This window comes from Mustelus asterias, chromosome 27 (assembly GCF_964213995.1).
Source record: "Mustelus asterias chromosome 27, sMusAst1.hap1.1, whole genome shotgun sequence".
NCBI classification, from domain to species: Eukaryota; Metazoa; Chordata; class Chondrichthyes; order Carcharhiniformes; family Triakidae; genus Mustelus; species Mustelus asterias.
The window spans coordinates 15,365,187-15,385,495 of NC_135827.1; the positions used below are offsets into that span (position 1 = coordinate 15,365,187).

The following is a 20,309-nucleotide window of genomic DNA, read 5'->3' on the forward strand; positions in this document are numbered from 1 at the left end:
TTAAAACATTCACTCCCTCCACCACTCATGCAAAGTGGCAGCAGTGTACACCATTTACAAGAAGCACTAGAGCAACTCATCAAGTCTCCTCCAATAGCATCTTCCAAATCTGCAATCTCCACCATCTAGAAGGACAAGGATAGGAGATATATGGAACACAATCACTTACAAGTATCCCTCCACATCCCACACCATTCTTGACCTGGAACTAAATCACAATTCCTTCACTATTGCTGGGTCAAAACTGGAACTCTTAGGACCCTTCTCTGACCCCAGGATTGCTGTGTCCAATTTTAGTTGCTCTGCCACCACCTAATCTCAGGTTAACTAACTCAGCACAAACAGAAGCAGGGACCATTTCTGCTCAGCTACTTATTGGTTAACCTCTCAGCCATAAGCACTTGCACATTTTGACAGAACTTCCGATATCCATGTGGTCATTCCCTGGAGCTATCTCCCAAACGTGCTGGGGAATTCTCAGAAGTTTCCACACATCGACTATACAGGAATTGCCTGGGAAGTTTGGACTTCTGATGGGAAATTATCCCATATTTGAACACTCTGAAACTCTGAGTTAAAAACTTTGGATGGTTATGACTTACTTAGCAGAATAATTAGAAGAATTGAATTAGAAAGTTAGAAAGCTTAAAACAAGTTGTAGCTCCTGGATGATCATACTACTGACCTCCTGACTCCAGTCCCCCCTCCACCTGACTACATCCCTGAACCCTGTGCCTGGACACTACCCCTACCCACAACACCCTACGCCCTCACCTACATAGCTTACACTTCTCTCTGTAGCTTGTCATCATGGCTTTTGGACATTTAAACCCACCAGTATAAGGCAACTCGTGCCATAAAAAGGAGTTTGGTTTGGCTTCCCCTGACACTGCTGCACTACAAAGGAGGATTCTACATTCCACATTTCTGAGGAGCCCCAATTCAGAAGTCCAGGCAAAAATGCAGAGCTTCAATGCAAGGTAAGTAAATAGGAGAGGAGTGCCAATCCAACAGTCATTGCAACTTCTCAGAAAATGTATATATCATACAAAATGAGAAAAGTAAACTTCAAGAGACTGCTTCCTGTATACTTGGAACAAAAATCCAAATGCTCCAAACCAAGTTTTTCTCTTGGTTTACTGGGTCTGTTAGTAGAAAGTTTGTCCAGATCATACACCTTCCACAATCAATTCAACATGGTGCATGCTATTAGGAAGTATACAAGGGATCCAATAGAGATGTTGAGGGACTTTTGCTTCCCTTTAATCCACTCTCCTAATGGTAACAATAAGCGGCCTTTTTTCACTTCATAAAGGTCAAATTGATGCACAAGATGGACCAAGGAATCAATGGGTTGTCAGCCCGAGATTTTGTTCAAATCAGCTTGAAGTGTAAAGGTCTCACCTGTTTCTTGCTCTCTTCCTGGTCCACACCAGGCCGCAGAATAAGTGCTGCCTTATAGTCAGTATTGAACGCTATAGAGGAACCTGTAGGGTAGGGCTCACGATTAAGTCGATTACAGGGCTGAAAAAATAACAATTCATATACAAAAACAATTAGATCAGAGTTGACTGTGAGGAATTCAATGATTAACAAGTCACAAGGGATCAGAAAGTCAGCAAATTTTATTTATTAATTTACAATTTTAAACCTTTTACTGGGATAAACAACTCTAATTCTGTTTACACTCTAATTTTTAAAAATCAAAAGTTGTTTCATTATGAATTGTCTTTTCTTTTTAAGAACCGTATTCCCATTTTGCTTAATGGCTTAATTTAAATTATTGGACAATTTAAAATATTTTAGTACAACAGATGGCCTATTGTTGATAAGATAGCCAAGATTTTTAGGCTTCAATCAAGTTGTGACAGGATTAGCTCTAAAAAGATTCCTTGAATTAATTTAAAACAAATCATCAACATTTTTTAAAACACCAAAACTGTAAAATATCCTTATAGTAGCATGCAAAGAATTAATCAATGCACAGATATTGAAAACTTGTCCTGAGTTCAGAATTCTGTACTGTAGGAAAAAATAGGAAATGGTTTGATATTATGCAATGCTAGATTTGGCCTGAGTAGGTGGTTTCTATAATTAAAATAGAGAGTTTCCAGCCATCATACTTAAAAAAAGTTTTTGATGAAGCAGTCATTCATTTTGATCACACACACACAAAGTATTACTTCGGAAAGATAGATAAATGGAAAGGGAGGTGGAGTAACCGTTTAATAAAGGATGAGAAGAGTAGGATGGAAGGATCATAGCCCAGAAAATCAAAGAACAAAGAACAAAACAGCACAGGAACAGACCCTTCGGTCCTCCAAGCTTGCACCGCTCATGTGCCCACCAGACCATTCTTTTGTATCCCTCTATTCCCAGTCTGTTCATGTGGCTATCTAGATAAGTCTTAAACGATCCCAGCGTGTCCGCCTCAATCACCTTGCTTGGCAGTGCATTCCAGGCCCCCACCACCCACTGTGTAAAATACGTCCCCCTGACATCTGTGTTGAACCTTGCCCCCCTCACCTTGAACCCATGACCCCTTGTGTTCATCACCTCCGACCTGGGAAAAAGCTTCTCACTGTTCACCCTATCTATGCCCTTCATAATTTTATACACCTCTATTAGGCCGCCCCTCATCCTCCATCTTTCCAGGGAGAACAACCCCAGTTTATCCAATCTCTCCTCATAGCTAAGACCCTCCATACCAGACAACATCCTAGTAAACCTTCTCTGTACTCTCTCCAAAGCCTCCACATCCTTCTGGTAGTGTGGTGACCAGAACTGGACGCAGTATTCCAAATGTGGCCTAACCATCGTTCTATACAGCTGCAACATCATATGCCAACTTTTATATTCTATGCCCCGTCCAATAAAGGCAAGCATGCCATATGCCTTCTTGACCACCCTCTCCACCTGTGCTGCCACCTTTAAGGATCTGTGGACTTGTACACCCAGGTCTCTCTGTGTGTCTATACTCCTGATGGTTCTGCCATTTATTGCATAGCTCCCCCTTACATTAGATCTACCGAAATGCATCACTTCGCATTTATCTGGATTAAATTCCATCTGCCATTTCTCCGCCCAATGTTCCAGACTATCTATATCCTGCTGTATTCTCTGACAATGTTCATCACTATCCGCAACTCCAGCAATCTTCGTGTCGTCCGCAAATTTACTGATCACACCAGTTACATCTTCCTCCAAATCATTTATATATATCACAAACAGCAGAGGTCCCAGTACAGAGCCCTGCGGAACACCACTAGTCACAGACCTCCAACCGGAAAAAGACCCCTCCACTGCTACCCTCTGTCTTCTATGGCTAATCATGATGTGGAGATGCCAGCGTTGGACTGGGGTAAGCACAGTAAGAAGTCTCACAACACCAGGTTAAAGTCCAACAGGTTTATTTGGTAGCAAATACCATAAGCTTTCGGAGCAGAGCTCCTTCGTCCAACGTTCGACGAAGGAGCTCTGCTCCGAAAGCTTATGGTATTTGCTACCAAATAAACCTGTTGGACTTCAACCTGGTGTTGTGAGACTTCTTTCTATGGCTAAGCCAGTTCTCCACCCATCTAGCTAGCTCACCTTTTATCCCGTGAGATTTAACCTTTTGCACCAGCCTGCCATGAGGAACCTTGTCAAACACTTTACTAAAATCCATATAGACAACATCCACGGCCCTCCCCTCGTCAATCGTTTTTGTCACCTCCTCAAAAAACTCAACCAAATTTGTGAGGCATGACCTCCCTCGTACAAAACCATGCTGTCTATCGCTAATGAGATTATTCAGTTCTAAATGCGCATATATCCTATCTCTAAGAATCTTCTCCAACACCTTCCCTACCACAGACGTCAAGCTCACCGGCCTATAATTACCCGGGTTATCCTTGCTACCCTTCTTAAATAACGAGACCACATTTGCTATCCTCCAATCCTCTGAGACCTCACCTGTGTCCAGTGAAGAGACAAAGATTTCTGTTAGAGGCCCAGCAATTGCATCTCTCGCCTCCCTGAGGAGTCTAGGATAGATGCCATCTGGCCCTGGGGATTTGTCTGTCTTAATGTTTCCTAAAAAACCTAACACATCCTCCCTTGTAATTGAGATTTTTTCTAACAGGTCAACACATCTCTCTGAGACACTACCAGTCAACATGTCCCTCTCCTTTGTGAATACTGATGCAAAGTCTTCGTTTAGGATCTCACCTACTTCCTTCAGTTCTAAGCATAATTCCCCTCCTTTGTCCCTGAGAGGTCCGATTCTTTCCCTAACAACCCTCTTGTTCCTAACGTATGCATAAAATGCCTTAAGATTCTCCTTGATCCTGTCTGCCAAGGACATTTCGTGACCCTTTTTGCCCTTCGAAGTCCCTGTTTGAGTTCTTTTCTACTTTCTCTGTATTCCTCCAGTGCTCCATCTGCCTTTAGCTGCCCGGACCTCATGTATGCCTCTTTTTTCTTTTTGATTAGACCCACAATTTCACTGGTTATCCACGGCTCTCGAATCCTACTTTTCCTATCTTTCCTCTTTACAGGCACGTGCCTGTCCTGCAGTCCTACCAACTGCTCCTTAAAAGACTCCCACATGCCAGATGTAGATTTACCCTCGAACAGCCTCTCCCAATCAACAGCCACCAAATCCTGCCTAATCCGGCTGTAGTTAGCCTTCCCCCAATTCAGCACCTTACCCATAGGACAACACTCATTTTTTTCCATTACTATCCTAAAGTTTACAGAATTGTGGTCACTATTTGCCACATGTTCCCCTACTGCAACTTTGATGACCTGACCAGGCTTATTCCCCAGTGCTAGGTCCAGTATAGCCCCCTCTCTAGTTGGACTGTCAACATATTGTTCCAAAGAACCTTCCTGTACGCATTTTATAAATTCTTCCCTGTCCAGGCAGCCAGCCCTAAGGGATTTCCAGTCTATGTGAGGGAAATTAAAGTCTCCCACTACAACAACCCTATTTTTTCTGCACCTGTCCAGAATCTCCTTACATATCTGTTCCTCAACTTCCCGTGGGCTGTTGGGAGGCCTGTAGTATACCCCCAGCATAGTGACTGCACTCTTCCTGTTTCTGAGCTCCACCCACAGTGACTCGTTACCTGACCCTTCCATATTGTCCACCCTCTGTACCGCTGTAATATGCTCCCTAACCAGCATTGCTACTCCCCCACCTCTCCTCGCCCCTTCTCTGTCTCGCCTAAAACACTTGTACCCCGGAATATTCAGCTGCCAGTCCTGTCCTTCTTTTAACCAAGTCTCCGTCACTGTAACCACATCCAAGTTCTGCGCAAGCATTAAGGCTCTAAGCTCGTCTGTCTTGCATTGAAGCAGATGCACTCCAGACCTCCAGGCCCACTGAGGTCATCCTCCCCCAGAATGCTCTTCCTCTTAGATAGCCTTGTCTTGGTCCTAACCTCGTCCCCAGCCTCTATGCTTATTGACTTATTGTTCTGCTCCCCACCCCCCTGCCACATTAGTTTAAACCCACCTGAACCACACTAGCAAAACTCCCAGCGAGGATATTCGTACCCGTCCAGTTTAGGTGCAACCCGTCCTTCTTGTACAGGTGCCATCCTCTCTTGAAGACTTCCCAGTGATCTACAAATTCAAAACCCTCCCTCCTGCACCAGTCCTTTAGCCACGCATTCAGCTGTGCAGTCTCCCTGTTCCTAGCCTCACTAGCTTGTGGCACTGGGAGTATTCCTGAGATCGCTACCCTAGAGGCCCTGCTTTTTAGCCTACTACCCAACTCCCTGAATTGCTCTCGCAGGACCTCCCTGCTCTTTCTGCCTACGTCATTTGCACCAACGTGGACAATGACGTCTGTCTGGTTACCCGCCTTTTTTAGGATGCTTCCTACCCACTCAGAGACATCCAGGACCCCGGCACCAGGGAGGCAGACTACCATCCTGGAGTCTCGTTCACGCCCACAGAACCGCCTGTCTGTGCCTCTAACCATTTCATCCCCTTGCAGAATTAACAAGAATGTAGCTGCAAAATAAAAAAGAGCTGAAAACACTCATGGAAGTAGTTCATAGGACCTCTAACAGTATTCATAGCAAGTAGTCTCATAACACCAGGTTAAAGTCCAACAGGTTTATTTGGTAGCACGAGCTTTCAGAGCGTAGCCTGATGAAGGGGCAACGTTCTGAAAGCTCGTGCTACCAAATATATCTGTTGGATTTTAACCTGGTGTTGTGAAACTACTTACTGTGCCTAACCCAGTCCAACGCCGACAACTCCACATCAACAGTATTCATAGTGCTGGACACAGTCTAAATTCAGGAAATCAGATGAAATGTAACAAGAGTAATGCAATAATCATGGGAAACATTAATCTTCATATAGACTGGGTGAACCAAATTGACAAAGTAGATTGGAGGACAGGGAATGAATTTGAGGTAATTTTCCAGACCATTATGTTGAAGAACCAATTAGGGAATAGGCTATTTTAGACCTCGTATTGTGCAATGAGACACAGTTAATCAGTAAAAGAATTCTCATGGGGTCATAATATCTTGGATTTCATATTAAGTTTGAGAGTGATGATGAGTCCCAAACTAGAGCAGTGGTTCCCAACCTTTCAGCATCATGGCACACTTCAATGAGACAAACAATTCCTGGCACATCCACCTTTTTTTAACCTGAATCGATTGCTCATAAACGTCACATTTACTATAGTTACGGTCTTAATAGGGAGGTTTGCAACATAGTGCATACAAGCTAAATAAGGATCAAATGCATCATAGATTACACTGCCTTTGATAGCGAGCACACACATTTTCAAAATTTGCTCAACTCAACTACTTCTAACTATTCATATCCATAAATCTGTTCCACATGCAAGCACTCAGTTCAGGCCTCCGAATTTCACCTTTTCGCGTTACGAATTTCATATCTGTGACATATTTTTTAAAGTATAATTTTTATTAAATAATTGAACTGATAAACAATTGAAAATCAATGGATCAGAGCAAAATGCCAATTAGAGTAAATAGCAACTTATGGGGTTAGTGGGAAACCTGGAGCTGCTGGTATGCACCTTTTGATCCGGGGAGGAATTGATGAGAGAGAGAGAGCCACTCGCAAATCTTGCTCCACTGACCAGCGCTCCCTCCTGTTGCTTTTCATGTATGCCAGTGTTGAAAATTATTGGACAATTTAAAATATTTTAGTACAACAGATGGCCTATTGTTGATAACGTAGCCAAGATTTTTAGGCTTCAATCAAGTTGTGACAGGATTAGCTCTAAAAAGATTCCTTGAATTAATTTAAAACAAATCATCAACATTTTTTAAAACACCAAAACTGTAAAATATCCTTATAGTAGCATACAAAGAATTAATCAATGCACAGATATTGAAAACTTGTCCTGGGTTCAGAATTCTGTACTGTAGAAAAAATAGGAAATGGTTTGATATTATGCAATGCTAGATTTGGCCCGAGTAGGTGGTTTCTATAATTAAAATAGAGAGTTTCCAGCCATCATACTTAAAAAAAGTTTTTGATGAAGCAGTCATTCATTTTGATCACACACACAAAATATTACTTAGAAAAGATAGATAAATGGAAAGGGAGGTGGAGTAACTGTTCAATAAAGGATGAGAAGAGTAGGATGAAAGGATCATAGCCCAGAAAATCAGAGATACTCCTTGCCTAAATGTCTCACATGCAGAGCTATGCTGCAAAAGAGATCAACAAAATTCTACTGTCTGATAATACAGTTAAATGGCCTAATACTGCAGAATTAACAAGAATGTAGCTGCAAAATAAAAAAGGGCTGAAAACACTCATGGAAGTAGGTATGCTGTCGGAAATGGCAAGAGTACAGCAATAGCATGGTCAGAGGCTGTCGGATATTCATGTCCTGCAGTCTGCCAAAACACACCCAGAGACACCTCTCCAAATTTCAGCTTCACTCTGTGATCCATCCACAGCTGAGCGGATTCATTTTTTTCTTTTAATGTCAACATTTGTGATGAATTGGAAGAAAGTGAAATAAACAGATCATCTATCCAGTCATAGCTTTCCATATTTGTGGAGGGAAGTAGCATTCAAACTTCTCTTGCAGCATTTTAAGATGTTTGAATATGAGACTTGACAGCTGCATCTGTCGCTGATGATGTTAGTGGAAATATTTCAAGTGAAGCCCCTGCCAATGTCTCTTACCAAAGACCTGAAACCTTGAAGTTTATCTGTGATGGTCAGGATTGTCTCATTCTTTCCCTGCATTTTAGCATTCAGCTCATCCAGATAGCTGCATGATATGCAAGCTTAGCCAACCGGTAATTATCAGATAGTAACTCCTTAAAGGCAGTTCATGCATTGTTGGAAAACTTTATCAGTTCTCACCAGAGCTTATGAACATGGGAGAGAAATTTCTCCCGTGATAACCATTGCACCTCAGTGTGTAACAGTAAACTCTGATGCTCGGCCCCCATCTCTGCACACAAAATAGTGAACAAATGTGATTTTATGTGATTCATGATTTTCATAGCTTGCTCTAATACTGCAGAGAACTCTGGTGGCAGTGTTTTGGCCACAAGAGCTTTACAGGATTTTGCTCATTCACCTTACTGACAAATCTTTTTCCCATCATGGAGGCTGTTCCGTCAGTGCAATTGCTACAACACATAGCCCAGGTCAGTTAGTTTTCCTTCAGGTATCAGTTACCAGAAATATTTCCTCACCAGTTGCATGACTGGTCTTTTCCAAAAAAGAAATCCTCCTGAATGGAGTCTCCATCAACGTACCGAATGTTGGCCAGCAGCTGGCAGAGTTTGCTTATATTGGTGAACCCATCAATCTGCAAAGCAAACTTCCTAATAGTCGCTAACTTCTTCTGCTGTACCTCCTCTATATCAGCTGACATTTTGTCAATTGGCCATTTAACTGTATTATCAGACAGTAGAATTTTGTTGATCTCTTTTGCAGCATAGCTCTGCATGTGAGACATTCAGGCAAGGGCTATCTCCTGTCCCCGAAAATCCAAAGGCTAGTTGGCTCTCATTATACTGTCTCTGAATGTCTCTTGGTTTTTTTTCTCTTGGGGTTTAATGTTTCATCAACGATTGAATAAGCGGAGGAATCAAATTTGTCAATTTCTTCTTAGATCAGGGGATATAAAATAGATCCAGCAAAGAAATGTGGATACGGATAATTTGGCTGCATCTGCTAGCTTGTTGTTTTACCATCAATAAAAAGGATGCAAATGGTTTCTAAGGTGACCAGTAAAAACTATCACGTCATCTCAATTTCACCCTTCGGCCACCTGCGTTTAGAATGTTCACGTTTTAGAATCAAAAGACCGATACCATTTGATGATCAATTTTCATGAGTTTTATGAGTTGTAATTTTGGTTGGATTGAATATTGTTTAAGATGAAACATTGATTTTTCATTACCTTTGTACAAAATTTCACAGCACACTTAGATAGTTCTCACACTGGTTGAAAACCACTGAACCAGAGTCTTGAGCGTAAAGAAAGCCAATTTTTAGAGGTATGAGCTAGTTTGGGAAATTAGGTTAAAAACATGATGGTAGGCATGCCCTGGCAAACATTTAAATAAATTATTCATAATTCTCAAAGAATATATGTTCCCTTACGAAATAAAGCACCATTGGAAAAGTTAACCATGGCTAACTAGAGATATTATGGATAGTATAAAAGAAGTTTACAATGTTGTTAAAGAGGGCAAAATGTGGCAAGATTAAAGATCATGGGAATTGTTTTATAAATCAGCAAAGAATGACCAAGAAATTGATTACTGGAAGAAAATAAAATGAGAGTAAATAGCAAGAAATATATAAGACAGGTTATAAGATCTCTTGCAAGTATGTAAAAAATATTGTTGAAAGTAAATGTGGATCCCTTGGAGACAGAGACTAAGAAATTATAACGGGGAAATAACAGAAATGGCAGCGACCTTAAATAAATATCTTTTGTGGGATTTTATGACCTCGCTTGGGCGAAGCTCGTAAAATTCCACCTGAGGCCAGCAGAGAATTCCGTTCTGTGAGCCCCGCCCGCCCCGATTCCAAGACAGGCGAGGCGGTAAAATTCCGACCTATCTTCACAATTGAAGACACAAAGAACATAACTAAAAAAAACAAAAACGGGATATATTACACAAACTTAATACAAAATAGCTACATCAGAAGTATATAAGCCAGGGAACCATAGATCCAGCATTTTCATCATCTCAAAGTGACGCTGGAAGAAGGCACAGAAAATCAACATACCCTTTCAGATTCGAGGTATTAAGCTTGGATGCTGAAAGATTTCTTATTAAAACAAAGAAGAAATTTAAACTAGTAAGATGAAAAATTAGACTAAGATTCAGTTTCATAACAGGTACGAACGTGAAAGCTGGAAATCATTTTAAATAAATAGTATTTTGCACCTATTAAAATGTTACATTGACTTTAAATCTTATATAGATTCTGCATTGTTGCTCGCTGTAACACAACTTCAAAGGGATGAATTGCCTAATTTGCTCCTAATTCCTATGTTCCTAACTTAGAACAATAACGTGGAAACCTAAGACTAACCCTTTCATGTTGTAATTCAGGCTGGAGAGTAACAGATTTCCCACTTATCGATTTCTGCGATTGTACCTGCAATTCTGCAGGCAGGTCATGCTGGTCTTCCAAACATGTGAAATCTTCTGCCATGTTTAGCTGTGCCTCTTTTCGGGATATTGGGTTCTGGAAAAGGAGAAAGTGCCTGAAGCGATCCCATTATTTTTTCAACCCCCTCACAAGAGGATATGAGAAAAGTCATAGTTCAAAGTGTGTTATAATGAATCAGAGAACATCACACAGGAGCTCATAAAAATTAAGTCATTATAAGTAGAAGGCAATAATAAAAGAACACAAGAAAATACATCAATGCCTTTATTTGAAAGTCCATATGGAATATGTACTAGCTAACCTCTTTTCAGTTTACCACAAACAGCTAAATACAAGAATTCACAAATAAAAGTTAATTTTTTTCTCTCTAAGGGATCTACGAATCCTCATTTTACTCAACTCTGATTAGTTACTTTGTAGATAAAGCTGTTATGCTGCCACCAAGATTTTAACCACAAGTATTCCATTCACAACGTGATTATTCAATCCCCCTCAACCAGTCAGTTAAGAAATGATGCTGGAAATACTCAGCATTGCTGCTTGTTACGACACATTTAGAACAATATATCCAGAGATCCAAGACTAACCTTTCCATGTTGTAGCTCAGGCTGGAAAGAAACATATTTCCCACCATTCTGTTGTCCCTGCAACTCTGGAAGCAGGTCATACTGACCTTCCAAACGTGTGACATCTTCTGCAATGTTTAGATGTGCTTCTCTTCGGGAGACTGGGTTCTGGAAAAGGAGAAAGTGCCCTAAATGATATGACCAGAAAGCCAGGTTGCCTTTTTAATCCCCTCACAAGATTCTTATCATAACAAGAGTAAAGTTTATTTATTAGTCACAAGTAAGGCTTACATTCACATTGGAATGAAGTTACTGTGAAATTCCCCTAGTCGCCACACTCTGGCACCTGTTCGGGTCAATGCACCCTAACCAGCACGTCTTTCAGAATGTGGGGGGAAACCGGAGCATCCGGAGGAAACACACGCAGACACGGGGAGAACATGCAAACTCCACACAGACAGTGACCCAAGCTGGGAATCGAACCCGGGTCCCTGGTGCTGTGAAGGAGCAGTGCTAACCACTGTACTACCGTGCACCCGAGTGTTAATGTTTCAGATCACAGAATCTGTTTCTCTCTCCAGATGCTGTCTGGTCTCCCGAGTATCTCCAACTTTTCCATTTTTATTTCAGATTTCCAGAATTTGCCGTATTTTACTTCTGTATTTATGGAAAAGATCTCAAGGCTTCTGAAATCAGGGTGGGGGGAGGTTGTACAAGGACAAAACAGCCAAGGGGAATTGTGCATTTATAGAATAAATCAAAAGCACATTTTTACATAACACTTTTATGATTTCCCTGGAAGAGAAAAGTCATCCTAAGCACAATAAGCAGAGATCCCTGTTGCAACATACAAGTGTGTACATCTTAGAAGAGCAAAGGTTAATTGTGATGCGATTGTTAGCAGTCAAATAGCATAATAACATTTAGGCTCAGGCTTGAGGAGCCACTCGGACATGTTACTGGAATAATTTGAACCAATGCCTTCAGGGTAAATGGGAGGGGACGGGGACTTTTGCTTAATAAAATCCAGTCCCATGACACCATTTCCATTGGAATTCAGGCAGAATTTCAATCATTGCTTTCAGGTTTCCAATTAAACCCTTGCAGTTTCATCATCTAACATCCAATATGTTAGTTCAACCAAATGATGCAGTTCTGAGTCAGAGGTAACTGATATATTTTGCTATAACACTAATAAATACTGGTTTTATTTCCATTTCAAAGTTCAGTTAAAACAATGTTACATTTAAAAATTAAATGGCTCAAAATTTTGTTTCTGAAGTAAATGAACAAAATTGTATAACGCATTATGTCACTGTAATGGTTTTTCTGGTTATTGTGCCATTTTACTTTCAAGGATCAAAGAAGAAATCTTTATTCACACAATGATTGCGATCGTTTCAGGGTGGCAGTGGATACCAATGATGGCTTCAAAACCTGCCTTGGGCCATTCTGGGGCGCTCAGCTAGATTTTATGTCCATTAGGCAGATAATGAGCTGCTGTTGTGACCCCTGCTCCTTTAATAGAGTCCCATATTCCAAAGCGCCAGTGGTTGTGGTGGCCATTGTTAGAACTGCACACAGATACAGCCCAGAAAGAAATATATGCCACCTTCAGACCAAGGTAACTGGAGCCAGGTATCACCATAACTGGCACTGGGAAAGAGTGGCAGGTGTTGCCATTGCTGTGGAGAGGCCTCCATGGGCCAACAATAACCAGGAGGGATACCCGATCAGGAGAGACACACCCTCTCCCACCCAGGCAATGGACACTCCAGTCTCTACCTCCCCTCCTGATTTTTAAGCACCTCCTCCGCACTGCCTCCTTTCCCACTCCTTCTGTCCTTGAAAAACTCTTGCTTATATTTTGATTCATGGTCAGATAGTCAAGTTTTTTTTTCTCCTTCAGAAGCCCAGCCAGAATTGCAGTGTACATACTGGAACTTCAAGCACTTCAGTGAACTATAGCACAAGACCAACATCAACCAGCACCGTTGATATTTAGCTATCAGGAAAATGTGAAGGTAGCTTTAATTAACGCACCTGACATTCAATTATGAGAATTAATGGAGATGATCCAATGCCTGAGTAAATGTTCACTATAAATATTCCAACTCAAAATGTATTCAAACTGTTTCCTTATGGGCACAGTTTCGATAAATGTTTTCAGAAGTCTATGTCATTATGGAAAGGGAAGTAAAAGTATGTTTCACACTATAGATTTTGACCACTTGTTTAACTTCTCTGGACACAAAAAAATGCTTGAGATTGGTATGCTGCGAGAACAGGTTCTTTCAACTGTGAGATCTGGTTGTTTTCAACTAAGATTGATGGAACTGAAAGTTAAATTCCCTAATCTCATTTTGCTTAAGACTTTCATTGTTAGGACTATACACATCCTAGATAATATGGACACCGCGCTCAGAAAAAGATAAGTGGGGTCAAGGATCAACAGTTGGGGTGGCACAGTGGTTAGCTCTGCTGCCTCACAGCGCCAGAGACCCGGGTTCAATTCTGGCCTGGGGTCACTGTCTGCGCGGAGCTTGCACATTCTCTTCAGGTCTGCATGGGTTCCCTCCAATGCTCCAGTTTCCTTCCACACTCCAAAGATGTGCGGGTTAGGTGGATTGGCCATGCTAAACTGCCTCTTAGTGTCAGGGGACCAGCAGGGTAAATAAGTGAAGTTATGGGGATAGGACCTGGGTGGGATTATGGTCAGTGCAGATGGGCCAAATAGCTTTCTTCTGCACTGTAGGAATTCTACGATTAAAGCACTTGGGAGGGGTAGCAAGTGTTGCCATGGGCCAAGAGTGCTTGATCAGGAGGGAAACAGACTTTCAGTTCCTTGTGACACAGGTCACAATAAATGACTAACATATCAATCATTGAATTAGCAGTCTGAGATTGGAAAAACTGAATATGTTTTTCTGGATTTATAAGGGGAAACATAAGGAAAAAAAAATCAAAGCTATCAAGTTCACAAACCAGTTCTAAAACAGATATCTAAATGCCCATGACAGTAGATATATGATTTCTTAAGCTTTAAAATCAGTTAAATTACCAATTGCAACATAACTCACATCTCTTGTTGGAGACACTTTCCAGATTCCTCCTGGAAGTGCTGAGCACAAGTCCACCTCTGGTACTGTTTGACACGATGCAAGCCTATACCGAGCCTGTTTTGTAACTTTGCTGAGCTAAACCAAATCAATCATTAGTATTAGGTTTTAAGAATAGTTTCTGCACTGAAGTATGCACAAATATAAAATATGTCAGTATAATAAACAACACTTCAGCTCTATGAGCTACCTTCACTATGAGCTACCTTCACTAAGGGCATTCAAATGGTTATTGGATAAACATATGGATGATATTGGAATAGTGTAGATTAGAGGGGCTTTAGATTGGTTTCACTGGTTGGCGCAACACCGAGAGCCGAAGGGCCTGTACTGCGCTGTAATGTTCTATGTTCACTATTTGCTATTTTACAAATGCTCTCATCACATTCAGTTTATGCAAAATTATCTTCAATAATTATCTTTAATTTTAGTTAGAAAACAAACACTCAGGTCAATTTTTAAGTCTAAACATACTGAATAAGAGCAAATGCAACTAGTGCACTGGGTAAACAGTAGGTTTGCATCTATAAATCCCTGCGGGGGCAGTTTCAATGTCAGGTGATCCATCAAGAGCTGCACTAAGATGCACGTGGCTCTCCAAAAAATGACAAAAATAACCAATTCTCTCTTGTACAATTAGTAATCACAGATAAACTGGCAATACCCAAGGAGAAAGTCAATTATATGTGTTTACATTTGGTGAGTGAAAATAAGCACATCAAGGACTAATATATATTTGTTTCAAAAAAATTGCAAGGTAGAGAGAGTGCAGTGTAATCTAAATTACTGCACATTCCAATATAACAATCTTTCATTTCACTACAGAAATATTATCCTGTCACTGACATTTATTACAACATAGATCAAATAGTCATGGATTTTCTGAGTCAGACTAATTTCCTCAAATATATTTGGCAGGCACATGTATCCTAAATCCAGTCAAAAAGCTAAGGTTCAGTGGCTGAATCAGTGAACAAGGCAAACTAATCACCAGTGAACGTTACCCTAGTATCCTGTTTCCATGTTGTAAGCCTTTATGACTCAGAGTTCCATTATTGTTTCACCTCTAAAGGAAAGATTTAATGGTGCTCTTACCACAGTTCTTGTTCCACAAAAATACTACCTGCTACTGTTGCTGCAAATGGACAAGTAGTTAACATACCAATAAGATGGCATGAATTATTCAGTGAAATTTAACATTTAATTATTAGAATGGGCTTTAGCTACTGTTTTTGCAATGGAACTGAGCACTGCTTTCAGAATGTACAAGTGGGGAAAATCTGTTCAGATTTTATTGATATAAACAATGAAACAGGACAATTTTTTCAGAAATCAAACAAATTTTCACTCATACTCAAAGCACAATTTTATTATATAACTGGCTTGTAACTGTTTGTTGTGAAATGCATTTCAGAACAGTTGTGACACATCTCATTACTGTGAGAAAAGCAGATTAAAGGTTTTCAACTGAATATGAACGATCTTAATTTAGACTAGTTAAATCTTATTACAATAGAACCTCCTCGATATGCCCAAGTAAGGAGACACCTTGTCTTGGGTTATATCATCTGAAACACTAGTTGTTTATTTCTACCTTCTTTTGGAATGTGATGGAATGAATGACTGGTATGCAACCCCAAAAGGGAGGGGGTGCTCAAGGTCCTGTAGGAATAAATGGGTCATTAAATCAAGTTTTGCCTAACATGTTAGAACAGTGATGGGCAACATAGACTAGTAAGTGGGCCGCATGAGTGGTCCTCCTTCATCTCAGTGGGCTGCAAGCTTGAAATCGGGCTTGTTCACTAACCATGACCCGAAAAATAAGATTAAATACGTTTAATACACGCCAAATATTTCGTAACAAGTTATAGAAAATGCTTAATCATATATGTATATATATATATATATATATATAATAGAACAATAATCAACATCAAATGGTAAAAACAAAATAAATATTTACACTTACATAGTTCTCAGTCAATGTACAATCCGCATACACCTCACATCACTTGCCCTTTCTTTACGTGCGTACAACTTCAGTTATACCGGAAGGAAAAATAAAACTATGTGGATGGAAATCAGTGGAATATGGCAACCCTGTATGTGGCCAATAATCAACAAAATGTCTCATGGGCCAATCACAGAATCCAAATTGGCCGCATGAGGCCCCAGGCTGAAGTTGCCCATTACTGTGTTAGAACATTCTTGAAACAAGACAGGGTGATTCAAGTGTCACTTCAAAACCTTCAAGGACAATTGACATGGAACTTGGTCATAACTTTACATAAATTAGTCATACTTGGATATTATTGCAGATACATGACAGACTGTTTCTGTGGAGCATTTACACTGAGTCAGCTCCCAGTCAGGATCATTGAACGAAATAAGTGGGAGACATGGATCCCAATTTTTTTTTGTATTTTGTACTCTTGGAAGTAATGGTATTTTATTGATAGGTAATGGAAGGTTGCAAATTCATTGCATTGATTTGAAATTAGAGTTCCACTGTGAAATGATTGGATTTCATGACAGGCAATTGTCACTGAAAGCATTTGTCCCATATTATTGCTTTGATCCAAAGATGAAACAGCTTTGAGGAAACAGTAACTGCACTTTAAGCATCTCTGGGATACGCTCACCTTTCGAGCTTGATCACTGAATATATCTTCGTCTTCCTCCTGGTCACAGCCTAGCCCCTGGGCATACACCCATCTCGAGCTGGGGCTACAAATTGCAAATTCTGCATTACTACCACGAAAAATGCAAGTGTTTTTATTTGGAGTGAGATGTTCAGCTGAAGTAGAAGATTGCTTTATCACACGATCATTCCTTTCGACCTAAAAAGAGAGAAATAAAGTAGGTGAAATGGTACATGTATTAGGTAGTAGACTTTTATGCCTCTATGGTTTACTGCTTAAAGCTGTGGAACAGCTTACAATCTTATATTTGCCATTTTCTTTGACTTTTGATCAAATCCTATCTTGATAGAACAGCACAGTACTTTACATGTAATATATGGAGCATTGTGGCAATCTTGACTTACGTCACATATTAAGGAAATCCCAACTAATGGGACTTTTGCAGAAAAGCACTGAGGCACCAGGATATCTCGATGTGTTTACAGTAAGATATAGGATTTATGTAATGCACCCATCATTTTTTTCTCAGAGCAATGTTCCAGTAGTTCAGCAATATGAAACATGCCAATAAACTGCTCCTGTAAAAATCAGAATTGAACTACTGAGCATAGTATAATCTCAACCAAGAGTAGTTCTCAGTCAAATTAGTTCTGTGCAGCACCTTGTCCCAAATTATTTTTATATACATTTGTGTTTTAAAAAACCTTAAGATTGTTCATGTTTCAGTTATATGATGAGCTCAGAACTTCTTCCAGGGTACTGAACACTGTTGAATCTATCAATATAGGATGTAGTGAAAGTAGGATGAATGGCATTGGAGCACAGAGATCTTGATCCATGTTATCATGGTCTCTCAGTCTCCAGCAGATGTTTAGAATACATGTCCAAATTCAGCTTGCAGACACTAAAGTTAGGCCACAGTACAAGAATTCCTACTTCACCTAGGATATAACTGCAATTTGTATTAAATTTGTGTTGTTGCGATAATTTACAGGAAAAACAAGATGCCATCTATTTGAGGTAACCTTTATGCAAACTGTAGTCAGAATCTTTGAATACCAAAGAATCAACAGTGTATGTATGGAGTGCAATTATAAACAATATAATGACAAAATAAAACTAGTACTTTTACCATCAAACCCATTCAACAGAAAAGCTTGCATCCTGCTGATGCAACATGGTTATGTAAAACGGCCACAGGTAGCCATCTGCACACGTGCATTGGTCAACACGTGCAGAAATCTAGGAACAGGTTAGAAGATTAAGAGTTAAATGGCTAAGAAATGGACTATGCAGAGCCAGTTGGCTCAGACAGTGATTAACATTGGTAAAACGTAGATAATGTGTGTTCTGATTAGTAATCATTGGATTGTGTACGAGTTACCAATCCATGTGCTTCCACATTCCACTAAAATCAACTGAAATAAAAATTGAGAGTGTAAACGGGTTTCAGATTCGTTATCCTTCGATTTACTCACATTCACTTAGATCTACCCAACAAACTTTGAGAATCAGTTTGAAAAAGTCTCTCACTTGGTCACTTCTACATTCTAGTTGCTGCTAGTTATGCCTACTCTGGTACTTGCAATTATGTCACAAAGTAAACACCAGAACTATGAATGCTTGGTGCTGGCAGCAAAGAAAAATATTTAGACGCTGCAAATCTGAAATAAAAACAGGAAATGGTGTAAAGAGTTAGCGGGTCAGACAGCATGCACAGAGTGAGAAACACCTAATGTTTCAGGTCTGAAAGTCCTACAAATGCTGCCTGTCCCGAGTATTAGCAATGAATTAGCAGCAGTCTGCTCCATGTTGGAGTTCATCCCTCGACAACTGGAGAAATATAGCAAAGTTGTAATGCTGTATAGGAACAACCTCTCAAAAATTATGAGCCGTATGAAGAAGTCATTATTGTATTACGAGGAATTAATACTCCCCGTTAAGAGCTGCAGGAAAAGACATGCAAGATAAACACTCTAATTATATCTCCAATGACTGATGAGAGAAATTGTATAAACTTAAACTTTGTGCCAAATTTAGGCAGCTTTTGTGTTCAATTCACTAAATACTAAAAGACAGAGCACTAAAAGGCACATTCTTGTATTCCTGGCTATATATGGATATTAAGAGGAAGAATTTGGATCTGTATGAGTTTTTTTTAAACAGTTTCTTACTGCTTCGTAAGATTGTTGCTGTTGCTGATGTTTGCGCATTTGGGCATACTTGCTCACACGGTGTTTCACTTCATCTTGAAAACGCTTCAAATTCTCCTGTTTTGCTTTATGGATTTCCTTTAGTTGCTCATCCACTTGAAGAGCTGAAATCTAAGGATAAAGAAATCATTTTAAACAGATAGTAAGTGATTCAGAGCAGATACAAAGCAGCTTTATTTACACAGCTGTTCTCACAAGTGTAAAGTCAAACCCTTTCAATGGCTGGTTGCAAAACTTTGAACATTTAGAAGAAAATGAGAGATTACGGTGATGGTGCACCACATGGTGGTGTAACTGAGCAAACGATGTGGGAACTTGCATAAAAAGGCTCTTATTTAAAAAGGCAGAAGGTGGTCACCTCACAGCTATAATATTTTGGTTAAAAATTGAGGAAAATTGGGAAACATTTTCTATTCTGAATCTAATTTACCAAAGCTCTGAGGAGAGGCTTCTCTCTAAATAATACTGGAACAAAATAAATAATTTCAGTGCTTCATTTCATTGAATATATATTTATAGCTATAAACTTAAATGGGAGATATCTGATGGTTGGGATTCACAAACAGGTTGGAATACAACACTAGGATTATATACATGCAAAAAGAATCTATGCAGCACTTGCAAAGGGTTAGCCTCATACGAATGGGCTTTTGATTAAGGTTCCTCAAGTTCATGTTGAAGAAATAACAGTTGTTCACATAGGACAACATTGAATTACATCTTCAGAACTACTGAGGTACTTACAAAAAAAATAGTATATTAAGCAGTCCGGAACCTATTATGCCAACAAATAGGAACAGCAGGACAACTGAGGAACTGATGTAGACAACCATTCTGTTCCCGAAGGCTATTACTGCCCTAGTTCTACACAGAAGCTTCAGAATTATATGTTCAGAGAGATGTGGGTCATCATAATTCTCATTTTTAAGATAATTTCAGTTCTACACAGTGTTTTACCTTTTGAAGGAAATAGGTCGAACATTTTTTCAAGATATAGGCTGAATGAAAATGCAAGTTGCCAATTTATCCAAGTCATTAACATTTCAAGCACACCAAATTTTACCTTTGAATATTCTGCATTAAACAAGTTGCCCAGATCATTCCTGCAAATAAATTACTACAAAA

General features: G+C 39.8%; 1 protein-coding gene across 2 annotated transcripts in view; it reads right to left on the reverse strand.

Moving 5' to 3' along the window:
- ccdc15 (coiled-coil domain containing 15) overlaps positions 1–20,309 on the reverse strand; it is a 47,564-nt gene that overhangs the window by 13,291 nt on the left and 13,964 nt on the right. The window contains exons 2-7 of one of the 2 annotated variants that reach the window (XM_078199171.1): positions 19,146–19,295; positions 16,972–17,169; positions 14,291–14,407; positions 11,232–11,378; positions 10,564–10,719; positions 1,405–1,524 (exon numbers count right to left, since the gene is read on the reverse strand). In XM_078199171.1, the coding sequence (XP_078055297.1) occupies positions 1,405–1,524; positions 10,564–10,719; positions 11,232–11,378; positions 14,291–14,407; positions 16,972–17,169; positions 19,146–19,295 (888 nt within the window). The remainder of the gene's footprint in view (positions 1–1,404; positions 1,525–10,563; positions 10,720–11,231; positions 11,379–14,290; positions 14,408–16,971; positions 17,170–19,145; positions 19,296–20,309) is intronic. The other variant, XM_078199172.1, reaches the window with a different exon arrangement.